The 20,922-nt window shown below is 65.1% G+C and overlaps 2 protein-coding genes across 2 annotated transcripts in view; one reads left to right on the forward strand and one right to left on the reverse strand.

Moving 5' to 3' along the window:
• Positions 1 to 20,922, forward strand: part of LOC147573235 (putative serine protease 29) — a 280,540-nt gene that overhangs the window by 62,689 nt on the left and 196,929 nt on the right. The window lies entirely within an intron of this gene.
• CACNA1H (calcium voltage-gated channel subunit alpha1 H) overlaps positions 1 to 20,922 on the reverse strand; it is a 61,401-nt gene that overhangs the window by 16,741 nt on the left and 23,738 nt on the right. Inside the window, exons 2-10 of the mRNA XM_086691673.1 lie at positions 9,903 to 10,014; positions 9,658 to 9,791; positions 9,139 to 9,236; positions 6,699 to 6,858; positions 5,428 to 5,746; positions 5,142 to 5,234; positions 3,289 to 4,063; positions 1,842 to 2,284; positions 450 to 601 (exon numbers count right to left, since the gene is read on the reverse strand). Coding sequence (XP_086547799.1) covers positions 450 to 601; positions 1,842 to 2,284; positions 3,289 to 4,063; positions 5,142 to 5,234; positions 5,428 to 5,746; positions 6,699 to 6,858; positions 9,139 to 9,236; positions 9,658 to 9,791; positions 9,903 to 10,014 — 2,286 coding nt within the window. The remainder of the gene's footprint in view (positions 1 to 449; positions 602 to 1,841; positions 2,285 to 3,288; positions 4,064 to 5,141; positions 5,235 to 5,427; positions 5,747 to 6,698; positions 6,859 to 9,138; positions 9,237 to 9,657; positions 9,792 to 9,902; positions 10,015 to 20,922) is intronic.

The following is a 20,922-nucleotide window of genomic DNA, read 5'->3' on the forward strand; positions in this document are numbered from 1 at the left end:
CGCCAGGGGGGACCCCCTTGACTCCTGAAGGCCCTGCTCCCTCCTGGGGGAGACAGGTATCCCCAGATTCTCCCACTCCTTCCCGTGTTGACGCCATGCAGCAGATATCCCAGAGGAAAGCTGGCCTTCCTTGCAGGCACGGAGCCCTGAGTGGACTCCAGCCAGGAGGCGGAAGGGCCGCCGAGTGTCTACGCTGTCCCCACAGGGAACGGCTCCACCACATTCTGGAAACATTCTGAAACGCGGTGGACTGCGTGCACCTGGCAGCGCCAGTAGGAAGGGACCTGGTCCCAGGGAGGGGACCCCGCCCTGCCCACGATGTGTGACTCTGTACAGCCTGCCAGAAACACTGCCCGCAACCCCTCTCCCTCCGACTGAGGCTCTGCTCTCGGGGCGGGGCGGGGGTGCGGTCCCGGGCCCCGTGGCCCAGGCGGGAGACAGGGGACCACCTGATGACCACGATGATGCCGTCGAAGATGTTGTAGGGGTTCCGGATGTAGCCCAGCGGGCCGCAGGCCAGCAGCTTCAGCAGCATCTCCAGGGCGAACACACTGGTGAACACGATGTTGCTGATCTCCAGGGCATTGGTCAGCTCGTCAGGCTGCGGGCAGTGGGGAGGCCGTCACGCCCCACCCACGGCTCCCACCCCTCGGAAGCAGGAGGGCTCCCTGCCCCCAGGAATCTGAGCGCGGGTTCAACTACACTGATGCAGCGGCTTGGAAGCAACCCGACTGGCTGCCCTCTGGAGGAGGAAGCGGATCCCAGCCTGCCTGGCCCTCCCACCCTGACCGTCACTGGCTCCCCTAGGCCCTGCCAGCATGTCTGAGACCGGAGCAAATGGAGACCACGGGGACGTGGGGGCACCAGCTCCAGGGTAGGGGAGGAGGACCTGCCTTGCATCTGCTTCCCTGGCGTCTGGGGGCCTTGCATACCCCTTCTTGCTGGCAGGAGGTTCCAGAGGTCTTCTTACCGGGGACCTGCTGACTTATCTGTGTGTGTGCCTGAGCTAATGTATACGTTCCCACGCATGTGAGCACGCCTGTGCACACACGACACGTGTCTATACACGTGTTCCCATCTGCACGGGTGGGTCTTACACGTCCACGTGCACTCACGTGACCACACACACCGGCGTGTGCACGTGTCCACGTGTGCAGAGGCTCTTCCTTACCAAGGAGTCCCCTGAAATCTGCTCACGTCCCTGTCCTTAGCTCTCACCCTCCCGAAAAGAGCCTCCCCACACGGGGCCTGCGGAAAGCCACCAATGCTCGGGTTTTCCCTAAATCCTCCAGAACGAGAAAAGCCGTGTAAACCCCTGGAAAAGCCCGAAGGATGGGACACGAGGAACTCCATTTGGTCACCCCGAGGGAACCAGCCTGGTCTCTAGAGAGAATGCCTTCTCCCTGCCAGACCCGGCTGCCGCCCTTCCTGCGGAGGTCCCGGTCCAGGGCGGGGGGTGAGGAGGGCTTCCATGGCTGCTGGGGGGCCAGACAACCCCACCACGGGCTCCCGAGGGTCATTCTACACTTTGGCCTCCTGTGGCCACGACGAGCACCCCAGCGGGCCTGGCTCACGGAAGGGGAGCCCTGATCTGCGAGAGCTGAGCCCATCCTCAGAAGAGCCACCAGGTGGCCTGAGGAACGCCCTTGGCCTCTGCTAGGTCTGTGGTGCTCTCCGCGGACCCCAGATGGGTAGAAGCTCCACACGGGAGGCACGGTGCGTGTCTGTGCTCACTCGATGAGGACCCAGTCCCAGAAAGGGACACGAGCGTTTGTCAAGCGACTGAGCAGCCACCGTCCCTGGCCCCGCCCCCACCCTCAGGTGGGCCCGCGGCCACCTGCCTGCTCGTGGTATTCGACGCCCATGCTCAGCGTGTTGGTGAGGATGGCCACCATGATGCCGCGGTTGAAGTACTTGCTGTCCACGATCCGGCGCAGTTTGCCACCGAAGGCGGCCCAGACGCGGCCCGGCCGGCCCTGCTCGCCCGGGGCCGCCCGCCGCCGTGCCCGCTGCCGCGCGCTGCCCTGGCCTGGCGCGTCCGCCGCCGCGGGGGGCCGCATGGGGTCACGGCGGTCCCCGTGCCGCACGTCCTGCGTGAACTCGTAGACCCCGTTGCCTTCCGAGCCCCCGCTCTCGGAGTCGCTGAGCTCAAAGTCAGGGTCCTCCGGCGCGCTGGCACAGTACGGGCAGCTCTTCAGTTCACAGGTCAGCGTGCCCGCCTGGGGGCTGGGCAGGGGGCAGGGCACGCTCAGGCCCGACAGGCGGCTGGGGGCCTGGCCCAGTCCTGCGGGGGGAAGGACACGGGCCTGGTCAGGCTGCCGGGCCGCCCCTGCGGCGGAGGCCTCCGCGGGGTGAACGGCGCACGCGCGCACGCCGGGGTGCACGCACGCGCACCCCACACTCACTCCGCCCACACCCAAGGGTAGGGGTTCGAAGGAGCAGAGCGGCGGATCGGCCCCACAGCCACGCCACCCACGCAAACAGAACGCGAGCCACGGTCTCGGACTTCGCGAGGCATAATTTATTGCAGCGTCCCGAGTCACTGCTATCTGAACCTCCGTCACTCTGACACAGAAGAGTCACAACAGTCGCCGAGGAGCCGTGACACCGCTCTCCTGTGCTGAGTCTCTGGGACCCAGGGCGGGCTTCACCCCGACTTCACCCTGCAGTTTCCACCGCAGCTCACACTCCCGGGAGGCACCCGGCGGCCCTGCCCTGCCTGCTCCGGATGCGCCGTGGCCCGCACCCTGCACGCACCCCTTGGGAAGGCCCTGCAGTCTGCAGGGGACCTGGTGTCCCTCCACCTGCCTATCCGAGGTGGGTGCCGCGGAGCTCCAGTGGGGAGGGACCGTGAGTGTGTCGGGGGACATCCCCGCGCCCTCGGGGGCTCCGTGATCTCTCCCTCCCTCCCCCGTCCCAGCACCCCCACCTAGAGGGGGACCAGACACTCTTCCAAAGTGGTCAGTCCTAGACATGGGCAGGTGGTCCCTCCTGGGGCCGAGGTGGGGTGGGCGCAAAAAGACACAGGCTTCAGGTTTGACGGGTTCTGTCAGCCTCAAATTCTCATACCCTCGTGGACAAATGCTTGTGTGGCACTTGCACTGAGGCTACGTGGGCCTCACTATAGACCAGGTGCTGTCCCCCTGCCACCGGTCGTGTCACGGCCCAAGGGGCCCGGGGCCTCCCCGGGGAGCACATGGGCAGAGCAGATGTGAGAGTCCCGCCTCCTCTCGGCTCACCGGGCCCAGGTCCCCCCTCCTCTCCACAGGCCGGGCCCGGGGTCCTTACCGTGCTCCCCGACCAGATGCTGGATCTTCTCATAGGGATCAGGGCCCCTCAGGCTCAGGGGGCTGTGCTCTCCGGCGCCCGGAGGCCCGCCGGCCCGCTTCCCCTTGGGCCCGAGGCCGGTGCCGCCTCTGTTGCCGCCCACCGACGAGGGCAGGATGGTGGGGTAGTTCATGGCCCCCAGCCCCGTGGCCAGCTTGAGGCCGGCGGCGGCCGCGGTGTGCGCCACCCGGGCCCTCTCCTGCGGCCCCTCCACGTGGCAGTCCGCGTGGTACACGCTGTGCACTGACTCGGCATCGGGGGGCCCGCGGCCCGGCGAGGGCGGCGACGGCAGCGCCCCGGCGCGCACCAGCCTGGTGTCCTCGGGGCCGGGCCGGCGCGGGCTGCCGTGGCTGAAATGGTAGTGGTGGTGGTGGTGGTGGTGGTGGTGGTAGACCAGGTGGTGGACGGAGGCCGCGTGCCTGCCCGCGCGCCGCGGCCGGCGCCCGGGACCCTGGCCGTGCAGGGCGCCGCCGGGGTCCACCTTCTGGCGCCAACGGCTCTGCCAGCGGGCGTACAGGCGCAGGCCGCGCCTCTTGACCTTGCGGCAGACGTGGCCCACGTACTTGAGCAGCTCCTCGTAGCAGCTGCCGGGCTCCGAGAAGCTGGCCAGCGTGCTGTCGTTGGACAGGTAGCGTGCACGCTGCTCCCGCATGAGCTGGTTCTCCCGCTGCTTGGTCTCCGAGAACTGCGTGGCGATCACCACCAGGCACAGGTTGATCATGAAGAAGGAGCCCACCTGCGGCAGGCGGGCAGGGGTGAGCCTCCTGTGGCCCGGCCGCTGACCCAGGCCGTGGGGGAGGGGGTCACGGGCTGTCGGGGTCGGGCGGGGCGCCCCTACGACAGAGACCGAGCCCCGGGGGAGACGCCGGAGAGCCACCGCACGGTGGCCGAGGACCCAGCTGCGAGTGAGGCTGGTGGGAGCGCCCCAGGATGGGTGGGGTCCTTGCTGATGCGACGCCGAGCCCCGGCACCCACCGCGGGCTGCACGGACCCTTGCCCCCATCTGCGCACATGTGGAGGACACGGTGGCTGGCGGGGTCGGAGAGACCCCCCCTTCCCGTCACCTGCACGGCTCGCCCCCTTCCCCACTCAGTCTGTTCCCGACGAGACCCTCTCGACCGTGGCCACCGCCCGCCTCTCCAGGGCGGACCTCTCCAAACCCCTCAGCTTCACTCCCTCCGTGGCAGGGTCACCACGCGATGCTCTCCTCTGCTCACACTTGCGGTCAGAAACGAGGCAGGGTGTCTGCCTGTCTCTGTGCACAGCAGGGTCTTCACAGACCCTGCCCCGGACACCACGATGTCTGAAGACCCATCTCCACCGTAGGGAGCTGTGCCTGCTGGGGCACCTACGCTCCAGAGAGCCATGCCTTTGGGGCAACCTGTTCTGCGGAGAGCTGTGTCTGGAGGCTCGTGAACACCGTGGAGGGCCGCGACCCCAAGACACGGTCCGGAGTCTTCTGGAGCCTCCAGACGGGACCTGGCCGTGAGAGGGCCTGACGAGGCCTCCCGGAGGTGGGCTTTCTCCTCCGACCACCTCCCGCCGGGAGCTCAGCAGAAGCCCCCGGCCCTAGCACGGGCAGCCCTGGGTCTCTTTTGCTCTGGCCCGCCCTGCAGCTCGCCTAGTGCAGGGTCCCCGAGGGAGTCAGCAGAGGCTGGGATGGCGCAGCCTGGGGACGTGGCGACGTCCACCGAGAGGGGAGTTGAGGGGTCTGCGGTCAGCTGTCACGACACAAGGGCACCTCCACCCACTAGCGCTGGCGGCCACAGACATCCTGCCCAGCCCCCAGGACCCGCCCCGTCGCCCGCACTCACGATGATGAGCAAAATGAAGTAGATGAAGTTGTAGAAAGAGTGGGCGTCCATGACGTAGTACATGATGTCCACCCAGCCCTCCAGCGTGATCACCTGGGGGGGCAGGCGGCTGCACACACGGATGGCCCTGGGAGGGTGGCAGGGGCCTCCTCGCCTGCGTCCCCTCGGGGCCCACCGTGGGGCTGGCAGGGCAGGTGAACCGACCCCCCGGGGCCCCCCACGCTCGGTGCACCCCCTCGATGGGGAAACTGAGGCCCAGGCCCTCAGCCGCAGAGCCGGGACCCACCTGGAAAATGGCGATCCAGGCGTAGCCGATGTTGTCGAAGTTAATGGCGCCGTTGTGGGGGTTGGAGCCGCCCGAGCGGCACACGTTGTAGTACTGGTTCCAGTTGATGCAGGCGTTGCGGCCCGCGCCAGCCACACCCTCGGCCTGCGGCTGCCCGTAGGCCTCCCAGCCCAGCGTGCACTCCACGCGCAGCTCACGGCGGCTGGGGATGTGCGAGCACTTCTGCATGCCGTTGTCCCGGCGCGAGGAGCATATAAAGGGATTCTCTTCGCCCTCCTCTGTCTGGTAGTACGGCCGCAGGAAGGTGAGGTTGTTGTTCCTGCGGGCGGGCGGGAGGCGCAGAGGCAGAGAGGGAGACACAGAGAGACACGGAGAGACGAGGAGAGAGAGGCCAAGATACACAGGAACACACGCAGAGACAGACACAGAGAGGCAAAGACACAGAGAAGCAGAAAAACAGTGAAAGACAGAATTGGGAAACACGAAGGCAGTGAAAGAAAACAGGCGGACAGAAACAGTGAAACACGAGCGAATTAACAGAAAAACAAAACCACACCTAAAAACAAAGAAACCAGAATCCCAACCAGAAATAGTCTAGAAAGGGCGCATCCTTAGAGCTTAAGGCTGGAGAGGGAGAAGTCTTCTGGGGGTGGAGCATTGGGTGCCAGACTGGAGGCAGACTGGGGGCGGAGCACTATCTTAGGCTGGGGGAGGAGCCTGCTGGGGGTGGAGCATCAGGTGCGAGGCAGGAGGGGGCGGAGCCTTCTGGGGGCGGAGCCTCTGGGGCTGAGCTGGAAGGGGCGGAGCCTCTGAGGCTGGGCTGGAAGGGGAGGAGCCTGCTGGGGGCGGAGTCTTATCCTGGGCTGGGGGCGGGGCATTGTCCTGGGCTGGGGGAGGAGCATCCTGGGGATGGAGCATCAGGTGCCAGGCAGGCGGGGAAGGAGCCTGCTGGGGGCGGAGCATCTGAGGCTGGGTTGGAAGGGGAGGAGCCTGCTGGGGGCAGAGTCTTATCCTGGGCTGGGGGCGGGGCATTGTCCTGGGCTGGGGGAGGAGCATCCTGGGGATGGCGCATCAGGTGCCAGGCAGGCGGGGGAGGAGCCGGCTAGGGGCGGAGCATCTGGGGCTGCGCTGGAAGGGGAGGAGCCTGCTGGGGCAGAGCATTGTCCTGGGCTGGGGAGGAGCCTGCTGGGGACGGAGCACTTGGGGCTGGGCTGCAAAGGGAGGAGCCTGCTGGGGGTGCACAACCCACAAGAGCCCTTAGGGCCACCCACCTGGCAAAGGTGCTGTCCAGGAAGCAGCGGTTGCGAAGCAGACCAGCCCAAAGCTGTACACCCACGATGCCGAAGATGAAGAAGACAAAGAAACAGAGCAGAAGGACGTTCCCGAGCATGGGCAGTGTGTCCAGCAGCAGCGTGACCAGGATCCGCATGCCTGCAGGTGGCAAAGAAACAAGTCAGCAGGGCGGTGCTCTCCTGGGGTTCCTCTAGGCCCCCACCCCTCCTGTGGGCCCTGCACCCTCCAGCTGTTCATACATGGGTATCAGCGACTCGGGGTGGGGGAAACCTGCACTGTGTCCCTACACATTCAGCGGGCGAGACACAAGGACCCCTGTAGATCAGACCTACATAAAGGACAGCAAGGCTGTGGGCCTAGGTCTCGAGGCTGATGGGTTCCCCCCACTCCTCCTGAATGACTGCCAGAGCCCCAGGGACCCCCAGCAGCTCAGGCTTTGGGCTGCTTCCAGCCCTCAGGAGCCCGGGGTCTTGCAACGGGGACAGGGCTGGGAGCATTTCTTTCCGTGCTCTGCAGGAACCATGCAGAAGTGGGCCCTGCACTGGAGGGAGGTGGGGGGGCCGCACAGACACCCAGGGCACGTGGTGGTTTTTCCAGAGAGAGTTTTGAAGCCCTTGTTGCCTGGGTGCTGGGGGCTGTGAGAGGGTAAGTTAATTAATCCAGTCACCCAAGCCCTGTGTGCCCTCTACTCACCTGCACCTGTCCCCTCCCAGACCTGAACAAGGGTAAGACAAACAAGGGCCAAGGCTCAGGCAGCAAACAGCACCCTCGGTCAGGGGGTAGGGGAGGGGTCAGGTGCCGAGGCCTCAGAGCGGCACCTGTGAAGTGGCAAATGGCAGAACGGGCACCTGGGGTCACAGGGGGTGAACCATAGCCAGGAATGGCATGGAAGTTTCAGAAGTGGCGGGGAGAAAGATTTTTTAAATTTTTTTTTTCTTACATTTATTTACTTTTGAAAGACAGCACAAGCAGGGGAAGGGCAGAGAGAGAAGGAGACACAGAACCTGAAGCAGGCACCACGCTCCGAGCCACCAGCACAGACCCCAACGCGGGGCTCGAACTCGCGGACCGCACGATCATGACCTGAGCCAAAGTCGGCCACTCAACTGACTGAGCCACCCAGGCGCCCCAAAGGGGAGGAAGATTTGTAAGGGACACGCAGCCAGACATGAACTGGCTCAAAGGGCACAGATGTGATCCAGGGATCAGAGTGGACCCCAGGAAGCCAGTGAGATGCAACTCCGCCTAGGGGAGGTGCACAGTTTGGGACAGGGAAATGTCCCCAGAGGGAGGCCGGGCTGCTGGGGACAATTCTGGACACTGCAGACATTTAGCCTGAAAAGTGAGTTCTGCAGAAATGGGCCGTGTTGTGGCTTCCCTGCTCTCAAAGGTGGGCCCAGGTGAGCAGACTGCATGGTGGGTGCCAGGCACCGAGCTGAGAGCCATGCACACCAGCTCCCCTCACGGTCACAGCCACCTGGGGGGGGGGGGGTACCACTAGTATCCTGCTGTTACAGTGGGGAAAACCGAGGCTCAGGGAGGTCAGTACCTTTCCCAGGCTCACACAGCACCTGAGCCCCACCTGACCCCTGAGGACAGAGCCAACTGGGCAGGCGGGAAAAAGACCCAGGGGTCCCCCAGCACAGCGCCACTCCGTGACACCTGCCCTCTGGTGGAGCTGACGGGCCCGTGGCAGGGGGGGTACTGGTCCCTGGCGGGGGGGGGGAGGGGGGCACACCCTTCGGGGGGCTGTGGGACAGGCCTGGGTGCCGAGGCTGCCAGGACTCAGGCCTCCCCGCTGGAGAGGTTGTGTGCACACGGTACGCGCAGACCTGTGCACACACACGTACGCACACGCCTTACGTGGTACTGTGGGCACTGCCCTCCTGCCCAGGGAGAGGAACGGCTGAATTCACACGCGACACCGGAAAAGACTCAAACCATTCCCCCGCATGGGCAGATGACCCGTGTAAGGGTGGGCCGCTTTCCAAACAAGCACCCACGTGACTTCCCGGAAGCTTCTCTACGCTGCCCTGAAGCACCAGATGCCTCTGGCGGAGACAGGACCTGAGAGTCAGTGGCACGCGCCAGATGACGAAGCCACCAGGGCCTGCACAGCCCCCAGTGTGACCCAAATGTCGTGCAGATGAGAAGCCCGAGGCCCAGAGCATCCGGTCACCCCGCCGCACTGTGGGGAGCCAGGACCCCACACTGCCTGCCTGTCACACCGCAACATGGTCCAGGATGGCTCTGTCCTCCCCAGAAGGGGCAAATCCTCCAGGGCCCTCCTCCCCCAGGACGAGGGTCTGTGCTGGGGCCAGAGAGTCCAGAAGCAGGCGGTGTGCCCTAGGGGACCCTTGAGAGCTGTCAGTAAGGCCGGTAGGACACCCAGTCCTGTCCCACAAAGGAGTCACTTACTGGGCACACGGTTGATGGCGCGGAGGGGCCGCAACACACGCACCGTCCGGATGGCGGAGAGGCTCACGTTGTGTCCATCCAGGGAGTACTCCATCATGCTGGTGGAGGGGCAGCGGGACACAGAGGCTCAGGGGGTGCCCACAGCCCCGGGGGCAGAGGTGAGCACAGCCCTTCTCCAGGGCCAGGAGGCCCCGGGCAGGTGACCACACGTTGGGGGCCTGGTCCCCGAGCTGTACGCCGAGCCTCCCTGGGTCACCACTGGGGCCCCTTACCGCTCACTCCATCTGCCTGTCCTGCCACCCCCATTGCCAGCACAGGGAGCCCCAGGACCCGCGGCCCGCTCCCTGGCAGAGGCTCCCCACCCTCAGCCTCCTCCCAGATTAGGCTTTGCGGGGGGCCCCTGCAGAGGGCACCGCCCATCCCCCTTCCTGGAGGGCCCCAGGGGCTCCCAGCCAGGCTCGGTCAGGCACCGGCGCCACCGCGGGGCAGCCCTAGCTTTGGGGGCCAGGGGGTCCGTACCCCGCCATGACGATGAAGAAATCCAGCCTGTTCCACGTGTCGCCCAGGTAGCACTTCTGCCCGAACAGCCCCAGGGCGACCATCTTGATGATCATCTCCACGGCAAAGAAGGCGAAGATGAAGTCGTCGAAGGCCTGGTGGGAGGCGGGGCCTGAAAGGCGGGGCCTGGGAGGCGGGGCCTGCACCCCCGCACCCAGGGGCTGCCCCCGCACGCCCGCACCCGGGGATGCCCACCACGGGCCCACCTCCAGGATGCTGCAGCGCTCCGACCGGCACTCGACGTCCTCGCAGGGCCGGAACATTCCCAGGGTCACGCAGTTGAGCATGATGACCAGCATGCTGATGTGCTCGAACCACGTGCGGCAGAAGGTCGAGTTAAGGGTGGACGCTGGAGGCTGAGACGGCCGCGGGGCAGCAGGGCAGGGGGCGGCGGCACCCCTACGGCCGCCACGGTGCCTACAGGCACGTCACGGGCTGAACCCTGAACAGCCCCCGCGCCCACCCCGTTGGCCGGGCCTCAAGGGGCAGAGCCCTGGCGCTGGCCACCGTGCACAGTGACCGCTGCATTCCCGCGTGGGCCACTGCTGCCACCCCCGCGCTGTGGATGACGGCTGCGGCCCCTCTGCCAGGCTCTCCCCCCCCCCCCAGCTTGGGTGTTCCAGAGTGAGGCCACACACTCGGTGCCCAGCCGGGACACCAACACATGCTGCAGACGCACACGAACCATGAGGGGGACTCCACGCTAACCCCCACGTGATGCCAGCAGGCGCGGGGTGCCCTGACCACAGCAGCTGGGATGACGGACACAGGCTTTAGCTCAGCTCAGGGACTGCGCGTGGAGGACCCACAGCCCTCCTGTGCGCCTGGATGGATGGGGGCCAGGGAGGCCACCCCAAGCGGCCTGCAGCGACCGGCCACCTCCAAGAGTGTCCTGCTGGCAGGAGAGCGTCCAGGTGGCGTGGGGGCCTCGGGAGCTGGGTCAGCAGCCACCCCCAGGTACTCTGCACCTCCGCCACTCAGACCCGCGAGAACTCCCGGGCATTCCCAGAGCAGCCACCAGGTGGCGCTGGGGCCCCACGCAGGCTGCACAGTGGCCTGGCCCACAGTAGCTGTCTCTGCGAAGGGGTGCATCCCTACACCCAGCCCAGCTGGATCCCCAGGAACTCAGGGAGCCCTGTGTGAGGCATGGGGAGAGAGCCAGGCAGCACGGGGGACGGGTGCTCCACACAAACCCTGGGGACGCACGCACGCAGTCCTCGTGGCCGGGAGGGCTTGGCGGTACTCTGCACTGCCTCCCCGCCCCCCCCCCCCCCATGTCATCCCCACCGCACGAATCCCTGGACCCACCTCTGAGGTGGGCTTTCTGTGGGGCTGCCTAAGCCGGAGAACAAAGGGAGGAGAGCAATGGCCTAGGTGACCAGAACCTGGGGCACGGTGGGGATAAGGCCTGGGGAGCTGAATGGGGTCAGAAACACGGGGCATGAAGGAGACTCCTCTGCAGGGGCTGGAAGCAGCCCGTGCCCTCGTCTCCCCCAGCCTCCTGGGCAGGGGCAGAGCCAGCAGGGCACAGTGCAGGGGCAAGAGCGGGTCAGGGCCAGCAGGGCACAGTCCGGCGTGGTGCCAGGCCACCAGGGTAATTATGTTCCCGCCGAGAGCGCCGTAATTACAGTTAATGGGTTCAGCAGTAACAAGTGTTTCTTCTGTGGTCTGGCTGCAGAAAAACAGAAGTCAGCTTCCTGCTAAGGCGGCACCCTGGCCCCCAAGCCCCATGACGGGTTGTCCGGGGAGGACAGGCTGACACCCTGGGGGGTGGGGGGTGGGGGTTCAGACAGCTGGGCTAACGGCAGCACCAAATACCCAGGGTGTACCCACTGTGCATAAGCCTGGATCCATCTGGGGATCTTGGGGACCCCCTGCACAGATTGGGTCCCATGCTGTCATGGCGTGCTGAGGCTGCACATGGGCGCTGGTCCTCTCCACCACCCAGGCACCACTCTGCTGGCCTCCCGACCCCTCTGTCCCTCCACTGCTGCGGTAATAGCTCTGTGGAGAGCTCACGCGTGGATAGGACGTGTGTGTGTGTGTATGTGTGTCATGAAGACAGAGCTGTGGTCAGTGACACAGAATGGCTCAGCAGACCGGCCTGCAGGGAGACAAAGCCCCACATCCCCACCAGGCACGGCAAGTGGCTCTGGGCAGGCGACAGTGGGATGGCGTGAGGGAGTGCATCCCACCCCACCCCTCCTCCCTGACCCAGGTAGACCCTGGGTCTTGCAGGTGCACGCCCCGCCCCCACCTGGCAGGGAGGCAGCATACACGAGCCTGGGGCCCCCAATGTGCGTGTGCAGCCACCCGTGCAGGTGTGGGGACTGTCTGCCTCTTTGGAACCTGGAACCCCCTCTCTCTGTCCCAGCACCCCAAGCTCTCCCAGGCTGGGCTGCCTCCCCCACCAGGGAATCCTGTTTCTCCAGCCTGCTGCCTGACTTCTCCCAGGCTTGCGCCAGTGCTCACTCAAGATCCCCCTGGAGACCCCCCTGTAGGAACATCCAAACCAGGGAAGGTGTCCTCAATGAGGTGATGAATGTGCATGGTGGCCCTACACCTGGCCCGAACAAACCCACCGGCTACCCCCAAGCCCCTAATCAGCACTGCCACAGCCACTCCCGCCAAGCTGTGGTGTGGCCCCTGTTCTGGACCCTGGGGCACAGGGCCAGGCAGGGAATGAAGGGGTAGGTACAGGCATCTCCTGGCCTGGGGGTTTCTTGCAGGGGACCTGATCTAGACCCCGGAGCTGGTGTCAGGCAAAGCGGAGGACATCTACCCTCAACAGTGGGCAGGAGGCAGACTATTCAGGCCAGGAGCTAGGAAGGGCCCTCACTCCCCAGGAGGAGACACAAACCAGGCCCCCAGGAACTTGAAAAGACCGCTCTCCTGGGGGCCCCTGAGCTGGGGTCCTACCTCCCCTGTTCTTCCCAAACTGCTGGCAAGCCATGCCCGCCCATCCGCTTCAGGTTCCTCCTGACGGTGCTGCTCCTGTGGGCCTTGGCCCGCCTGCCCCACCCATGAGGCATGTCCTGGGGCTCAGGACCCCTCAGGCAGGAGTCTGGGTACCCATCCTGGAGAGCATGAACACAGGTTCATCCAAGAAGTGGGACGCTATCGGTGTGTGTGTGTGTGCGCGCGCGCGCACGTGGCTGGGATAACCACGCCGGTCAGCATGGCTCCAGCACCTAGAAAGTTCTCCATCCATCACTGAGATCGCTCGCCCTTGTGGAGCTACTATGCTAGTGATACAGCCTCTATAGCCTCTACCTCTCTCCCCCACAACCCCAAACACACACCTGGGAGGGAAGAGATCCTAGGGTCCTGCACCGGGGCCCCGAGACTTTGCCTCGGTCCGTGTAAAGGAAGGTGCACAGGAGCATGTGTGGTCCTCACAGGCAGCACAGGTCCTGTGGATAGCCAGGAGGCTCCCCCGAGACAGGGGTCACAGGGCTGAATCAGCCCCCCACATCAGCAAGGCCACCTTCCTCCCCCATCACACCTTAGTGGGTAGCTGAGGACAGGCAGTGCCACCCAGCTACCCATCCGGAGCCCAGTGACTTCTGGAGACTTAATTACACAGATGGGTTTTCTGGATTTTAATTAAAAATCCTTTAGGTTTGGAACCAACTTCTGCAAATTAGAGTCAATTTCCACCATGGGTCCAAGGAAGCCAAGCTGATGCACAAGCAGGAGGAGGCAGCCACTCCTGCATAGGGAGGGGCCCACGGTGCTGCCCAGGGCCTGGCCACAGAGGCTCCGGGGGCTTGAGTCCAAAGCTGAATGAGATGGTCTCACCCACAGGATCCCAGAGCCAGCAAGGCTCTGTCTGGCCAGCAGTGAGCCCTCTGACCTACACTCTTTGAGCGCCCTGGTCCCAGGCCCTCCCTCAGGGCTGGAGACCCCACCAGCGGCGGGGGCAGGGATCCTGTCTGTCGGGAGACCCCACACTCCGCACTCAGAGCCCTTCCAGCATATTCTGCCCAGCCTGGCCTGACGCCAGCCTTTCATACCTCCCCGCTTCCCTTCAGGCCTTTGCTGAACCAAGGCTGCACCACCTCTGGCAGCCACGCCACGGCTGGCCCCCCAGCCCTGGCGGGTGTGGAGGAGGGGCCCAATCCTGTGCTGAGGCTCTCGGTGCCAACTTCCTGACCTCTCCGACCATGGCTCCAATGCACCCCACACAGACACCCCAACGCGAGGCCGCGGTGGCGAGGAGGTGGTGGCCGCTGTCCGTGGTGCTGAAGCCGGCCCTGCCGGGGCTTGCTCAGGACTGGGCCACTTGCTGGACAGCCCAGGGGATGCTGCTCGCCTGAGGGACTGAGGCTTTGCTGGGAACCGCTCCATCAAGCCACCCTTCCTCATTCTCAGACTCCCAGCTGGTTAAGAAAAGCACACCAAGAGAGGCTTCGAAGATGGCACTGGCCTGTGAGCCCCATCTCCTCCTGTCCCCGGGCGTGGGCACTGGGTGGGAATGTCCCAGAAGCGGGGGTGACCCCAGCGGGGGTGACCCCAACAGGGCTGGAAGCCAGAAGGGGCTCATGGCCCCTCCCCAGTGACCGTGGTTTCTAGGGTCCCGGAACCAGGTGGAGTTCCCCGCAGATGCCTGCACGGCACGGGGCAGTGTGGTCCAAAGGGTGGTCCTGGACCCCCGAGCCAAAGCCTCATTGTTAACATGCAGCTCCCCACGGCCACCCAGCTGGCTCAAGGCCCCCAGACCCAGGGGGTGGGCCGTTTCTCCCCCTGCCCAGCTCTGAGCCAGAGGACGAGAGCCTGACGCCAACAATACCACTGCTTGCCCCTTCTCTTTTCTGAGCCTCGGCTTCCCCCCACCCCCATACGATGGGAGTGTGGCAGCTATATTTCAGGGGCTGAGGGAAGCACCCAGATTCCTTACCTTCTGTGGGAGCATCCAGCAGGCTCCATGTCCCCCCACCCTCCCTCATCCTGAGAATGCCACTTAAGCTCCCCTGGCCGGCCCCACACACGAGGAGGGAGGGGATGTGGTGTTTTCACCAGAGGGACAGGGACAGGGGGCTGGACACCCCTCACTGAGAGACACACACCAACGGGGAACACAGCAGCTGGAGGGGCCCCTCCGCAGGGCATGTGGGGACCAGGCCCTGATCCCACAGGCTGGGCTCCCTGAGGGGCTGTCAAGAGATCACGCGGATAGATCTGCAAAGCTCTGTCTCCGGAAGATGAGAAAGCCCCGTGCAGGCCAGCCCCGCCCACCGCCCTCCAGAGCAATCTGCTCAGCCAGCTAAGCTCCATTAGACCAAATCCACGACAGCTTGGCGTGAATGTCCTTGTGTCTGGGGGGAGGGGATGGGAGGGGGGGCGGCGGGGCAGGAGCAGCAGGAAGCAGGGGGCCCAGGGTGGGGTGGGCCAGAGCCCCCTCCTCACCATGGCCTCAGCCAGGTCGGGTCCCCCGTCTGCCTGTCTGGGACCCACAGCAGCTGCCCCCGCAGCCGAGAGGCGGCCTTGGGCTGTTGTGATCCCCCGTACACGGGGAGTGCTCAGCCCAGACCCCCACGCGAGGCCCTCAGACACCAGCCTCGGACCCCGATGGGCCTTCAGTCTTCCTGGGTAGTGTGGACAAGTGGCCTGCATGGGCACATGGGGTGTAGGGGTCAGCTCAGCCAGTCCAGGGGCTCCACAGGTGCACACGCCTGCCCCACAGACCACAGACACACAGCGGCCGATGGAGGTCCCACATGCTGGGCCAAGGGCCCCACTCCGGTTGGACCGCTGATGGGGTCAAGCCCTTCCCAGCCCTGGGGGAGGTGGTGTGGGGCCTTCCGTGCCGCTGTGCACACAGGGCCTGCCGCCCCCGCCCCCCAGCCTTCATTCTCCTGAGCATTCAAGCTTGCTCTTCCATTTTGCTCCAGGAGAAGAGCGTATGTTTATTCATGGGGGAGAAAGCCCATCCTACAAGGGAAAACAATTCTGGGCCACTGACAGCAGACGTCTACTGTACCCCACACGGCTGAGTGGGTGGCTGCAGACAGAACAGCTGTGGGGCCGGAAGAAACACCCCACGCAGGCCCGAGCCAGCCGCAGACCAGACCCTGGGGCCCCGTGGGCGGCACGGGAGACCCCAAGAACCAGCCCACGTCTCAGTCACGGTGTGGCCTTCCCCGAGTCCAGCCCCTCCCGGGCGCTCCGCCCACACACCCACCAAGAGCCGGGCGGTTCCTGGGAACCAGTGAGGCTGCGGGCCCGGCGAGCCAGGAAGTACCACGCGGGGCCCCTGAACATCAGACCGTGTCCACGGACAGGGTGCGAGGCTGCAGCGGGGCCGCCGGCACTGGCGCAGAAACACATCCTGAGCAGACGGAGACCACCGTTCGTGAAAACAGCTACCACGTGGAGGCTCGCTCCTCTAGGACGTGGCTTGACACACGTGTACGAGAAGACACGGGAAAGTTCCGGCAGAAACCCTCACGGGGAGGGAGTGAGACAGGGTCCAGGCCGAGGCCGGGCCGACGGGGCTGGCAGGAGTCGAGAGGCTACTTTTGCTGCCCCCTACCCACCCCCACCCCGTGCCCTCTCGGCCCCCCGGTTCAGTCTGTGTGATTATGCATCTTGCGTGTTCTTACTGGAGACACACGCGTGACGGGGCTTCCCCGACGCTTCCCCGCGGCCCCCATTCCTCTGCACCACTCGTGGACACCATCTCCAGCCCTCCAGGTGGGGCGGGCAAAACGGACAAGGGCTGAGCTTGGCATCAGGGGCCTCTGCAGATGGCCAGTTCCACGTGGAGCGTAGATGGCTGCTGGCAGCACCACGGACCCCATGTGGGTGCAGCTCCCACCCAGGCGCACCCCAGTTCCTCAGACCATCAGGTCACACACGGCTCGGCACACCCCAGAGAGAGGAGGGCCCTCTGACAGACACGCACGGGCTCACGGCTGCCCACGGGAGGAAACAACCCAAACGTCCACTAACGCACGCGCGGATAAACAAGGTGTGGCCCATCCGTACAGTGACACATCCCTCTGGCCGAGAAGAGGAGCGGAACCTCCACACCTGCTACCACGTGGGTGAATGGCGCAGGTGGGGCGCTCGGGGACAGAAGCCAACGGAAGAGGACGAGGGTTGCGGGACCTGGTTCCAGGACCTGTGTTTCCTGTGTCCACAGCAGGCAAATGTGGACAGACCATGGACTAGTGGCTGCCAGGGGCTGGGGGAGGGGGGCAGAGAGTGAGAGCTAGTGGGGACAGGTTCCCTGTGGGGTGATGGAATGTTCTGGAACTAGGAAGAGCGGGAGGTTGCACCGCACCGTTAACACACTGAACTCCCCAGGACGTGTGCGTTTCACCTCAGTGACTGAAACACACAGAGTACTGGGGATTCTTTTTGACCACTCCATCTTGCTGGAGCCTCCAACCTGTCCTTGCTGTTCCTCAAATCCAGGCGGAGACTCAGGACCGGCACCTGGGCGGGCATGGAGGGACCCCCCCCCCGCCTCCTCCGCCACGCGGCCTCCCTCCCTGCAGGGTACAGCAACCCCCCAGCTCTGCGCAGATGGGCTCCCCAGCACTCCAGGGTCCTCCTGGTGGCTTCCCATCGTGGGTCCAGCTGCCCGTGGGGACAGCATCCGACGACGCCTCCCAGAACTCACAGCGGACCAGGGTAGCCGGGCCCCTGGGACCCTTGAAAGGCAGAACAGGAGCTCCAAGTAGGGTACTAAGGCAAAGCCACTTGCCATCCGCCCTGGGCTGTTGTAGCCCAGGGACACCCTTGACCCTCAAACACCCGGCCTGGACACCCCTGGTCCCGGCAGGGTCCAGGGCTCCAGCCCCACACCGCAGGGCCTCAGCAAGTCCAAACCTGTGCACCTGCTAATGAAGCCCAAAGCCTGTGGGGACTCAGGCCTGGCAGGAGCCGCAGGCAGGGGTCTGCTCCCTGGTCTCGGGGGTTCTGGCAGGGCCCCTGCCCTTGGGGGACCCTGGTCTCCTGGGACCGACTCCTTCTCTGAAGCCCTGAAGGCCCCCTTGCTCAGCAGGTGTGGAGCGGAGACCTTTGGGGGCCCCGCCTGCACCCTATGGTGTGAACCACGCTGTGGTGGGCATCCATGTTCCTGCCGCCAGCATCCACCTTGTCGTCAGTGGGTCCCCCAAAGTCTTATCGCTTCTGCCCCAGCCTGGGGGGTCAGGCACCACCTGAAGGGAGAGCACGCCCCCACCCAAACCCCGGGCAGAGGTACCTTCCCTGGTTCCCCTGTGACGATTATTCCATAAACACTCCTGCTTAATTAACTAGCGATGAATCAACTGATTAAGGCTTCAGCCGGCATGACGGGGCCCAGCCCAGGGTGGGCTGTTCAACTGCAGATTAGGGGGCCTCGGGGCAGTGGCACTGAACAGGAATGCGGGTGTGTCCGGGCTGGGCTCGCACACGCTGGGCCCCCAGGGAACATCTCGGTCATCTCAGCAGTGCTCGGGCTCAGCCGCTCAGACCTCTGCAGCACAGGCCCAGCACCCTCACCAGGACTGACTGGTGTGGTGAGCGATGAAGCCAGTGTGGCTGAGACCCGTGGAGGACGGGGGGTGGGGGTGGGGGGGGTGGGGGGGGTGGGAGGGTGGTGCCTGATGCTCTGGACAAAGCCAGCTACCCGGCACCTGCCACCATGCCAGGGCACCTCGTCTAACAGCTGTGGGAACGGACGATGCCCACGGGGCTCCTGGAGGAGGGCCTCTGTGCCACCAACCCTGACGCCCACAGGGGCACAGGCCTCGTGCTCCAGTCTCACATGTGGGACTCTCTGAGGAGGGAGAAGCAGCCACTCCAGATCCCACCATGAAGGAAGTTTCTCTCCCGCCTGAGGTTGTTGCCATGACAACAGGCTGCTGAAAAGGTAAGGAGGGGGCTCTGGGAAGGGCCCCCACCCCAGCTCACTCCCTCCAACAGCCCCGGTCTCCAGCCTCCCCACCCACCCCTTAGGCCACCACCGCAGAATTTTAAGTGGGGGAAGGGGGTGGGGTCCCGAAGATTGTCAGCGTCTGGGAAGAAGGGGACGATGAGGGGAAGGCCTGGGGGCTCAGGCCAGGTGCGCCTGCAGGCAGACTATTTCCAAGTCAGAGACACGGTGGCCTTTTCAGCCTGTCCCCACCACACACGTCCACGCTGCACAGGAAGGGCCCTGGTTCCCTGTGGCCAACTCCCATTCATGCAACCCGTGGGGACACAGGACCCCTGCCCCAGCCAGCCACACGGGCCCTGGGGAACCACAGGTCTGCCGGCCCATCAAGAACTCCCTGGACGTGGCTCACCCAGCACCTTGGCGACAGGATCTGCCACAGCCACTGTGGGGGGCAGCGGTACCCGCCCCCCGAATCTGACATGGGCCCTGCCAGCCTCTGTGCCCGCCTGTCCCCTGGCCTCTCCCAAATGGTTCCTCTGCTCTGAGCCCCAGGCCCCTGCTGCTTCCCCTCCGGCCAGACTCAGGCTGCAAGGAGCCCTCCTCCCCACTCTGTCCCCGTCCCCATCCGCTCGCCCGTCCCTAGGCCGGTGTGACTCATGCTCACTGGGCTCCGGCTGGGGTGGGGAGCCAGGAGAGCTGGCCAAACATGGAGCTGTTTGCTCTGGGCCTGCGGCTCAGGGTCACGCGGGGGGAGTTCAGGGGGGCCGGGCCGTTCCCGGGAGATCACCTCCCCTGGGAAGACAAGAGGCTGTATGTAGGCCCCCTCCCCATCGGAGCCGGCCACCCACCCCGGCCACCCACCCCGTGATAGGAGCTCATCACCCCACCCGTGCACACCTCCGGCCACTGGAACATTCTTTCTCTGTTCTGAGAGCTTCTCCCTGTACCGGCGGCCCTGGACACTTCCGGAGCTGTGCTCTGGGACTCCCCAGGAAGCCAGCTCTGACCCAGCAATGAACCCCCTTCCCTAACCCCTGGGCACGCCTGCCCCCGCGAAGCCCAGGGCATCCAGGGCTGAGGCCCACGTCCTGCCCAGCAGAGCCCAGTGCCTGGTTCTGTTCTGAGCAGTTCGTGGCACCGACGCCCCTGCTGCCGGCCTGATTTCTGAGCTCATCTGGGCACCATGTTGTCCTCGCCCTAGCGGCATCCACCCCCATCTGCCGCAGAAGCAGCCCCCTGGACCCCGGCCGAGTAGGGCCCAGGGCAGCCAGACCCTGGCAAGAGACCTAGCCTGTGCCCGTGGCGTGCCTGTGCGCTGAGCATGGAGACCAGCGTCTGGGCATGCGTGTGTCCGCTCAGGCGTGTGTGCTACCCATTCCTGTGTGCCGTGCATGCCCCACACACGTGCATCGGAGCAGAAGATGTGCGGGCAGGCTAACACGATCGCACACGTCCAGCCGAGCTCACCTTGCCAGGAGGGGGGGTTGGAGGTTGGCTTTTCTCCGGAGGAAAGAGCGCCCCCACCCCACACAAAGCGAAACGCTCATTTACACAAACATCCTGGAGCCCGAGCACATGCCCACAGCTCCCTCTGATTGTGCACAATTTTAAAGACCATGCTAATTAGGAAGCGCGCTAATGTCTCTGCTTAGCTCTTAATAAGGAGCTTGATTTCGGATTTTTTCAAGGCATAATTGAGTGGAAAAGCACCCCGTCTCCACTTCCAATTATCATCCCGCAGGAAGCCTGACTGTGCTGGCCACGGACCCTCATGGAGACCCTGCCAGCCACTTGGTGGCGGCATGTGAGAGTGAGTTGGAGGCCCACAGCCCCCCTCCCAGGCCATTTTCCCGTCCGAAAGGGGAGCTAGCCCCCAGCTCTGTTCCTTTCCTGTATCTCAAGCTCTCCTGATGGATCTCCACGTCACAGCTCTGGCTCGGTTCCTGCTGGAGCAGCTGAGGGCTTGAACACTCCTAGGACCCGGCCATCCCTTCGGGCTGGCTTTGTCCTGGATGCAGCAGGCGGGTGGACTGGCCTTGCCACGTGAAGCCTCCTTCCCAGCGAGGCTCCTCTGTGCAGGCTGGGGCCCCCTGCAGGGGGCTGTGCATAACACCCCCCCCCCCCCCGGACCCTGGAAGGGAAAGGCGTGGGTGGGGGGGGCACAGAGCCAGGAGGGCCCCCGGGGAGGAGGACAGACCGCCCGTGGGGACAGGGCTTCAGGGCCTGCTCTGGGCAGGAATTCTCCGGGCCAGAAATAACTGCCTCGGCACCAGTGCGCAGCTGCCCGAGGCCCAAATTAGCGACCCCGGGGGACTGGACGCTCCTTCCCTGGGAACTCGGCCTGGGGAACGCGC

The sequence above is a fragment of the Puma concolor genome, chromosome E3, assembly GCF_028749965.1.
Source record: "Puma concolor isolate L17-30 chromosome E3, mPumCon1.1.hap2, whole genome shotgun sequence".
In the NCBI taxonomy this organism is placed as follows: Eukaryota; Metazoa; Chordata; class Mammalia; order Carnivora; family Felidae; genus Puma; species Puma concolor.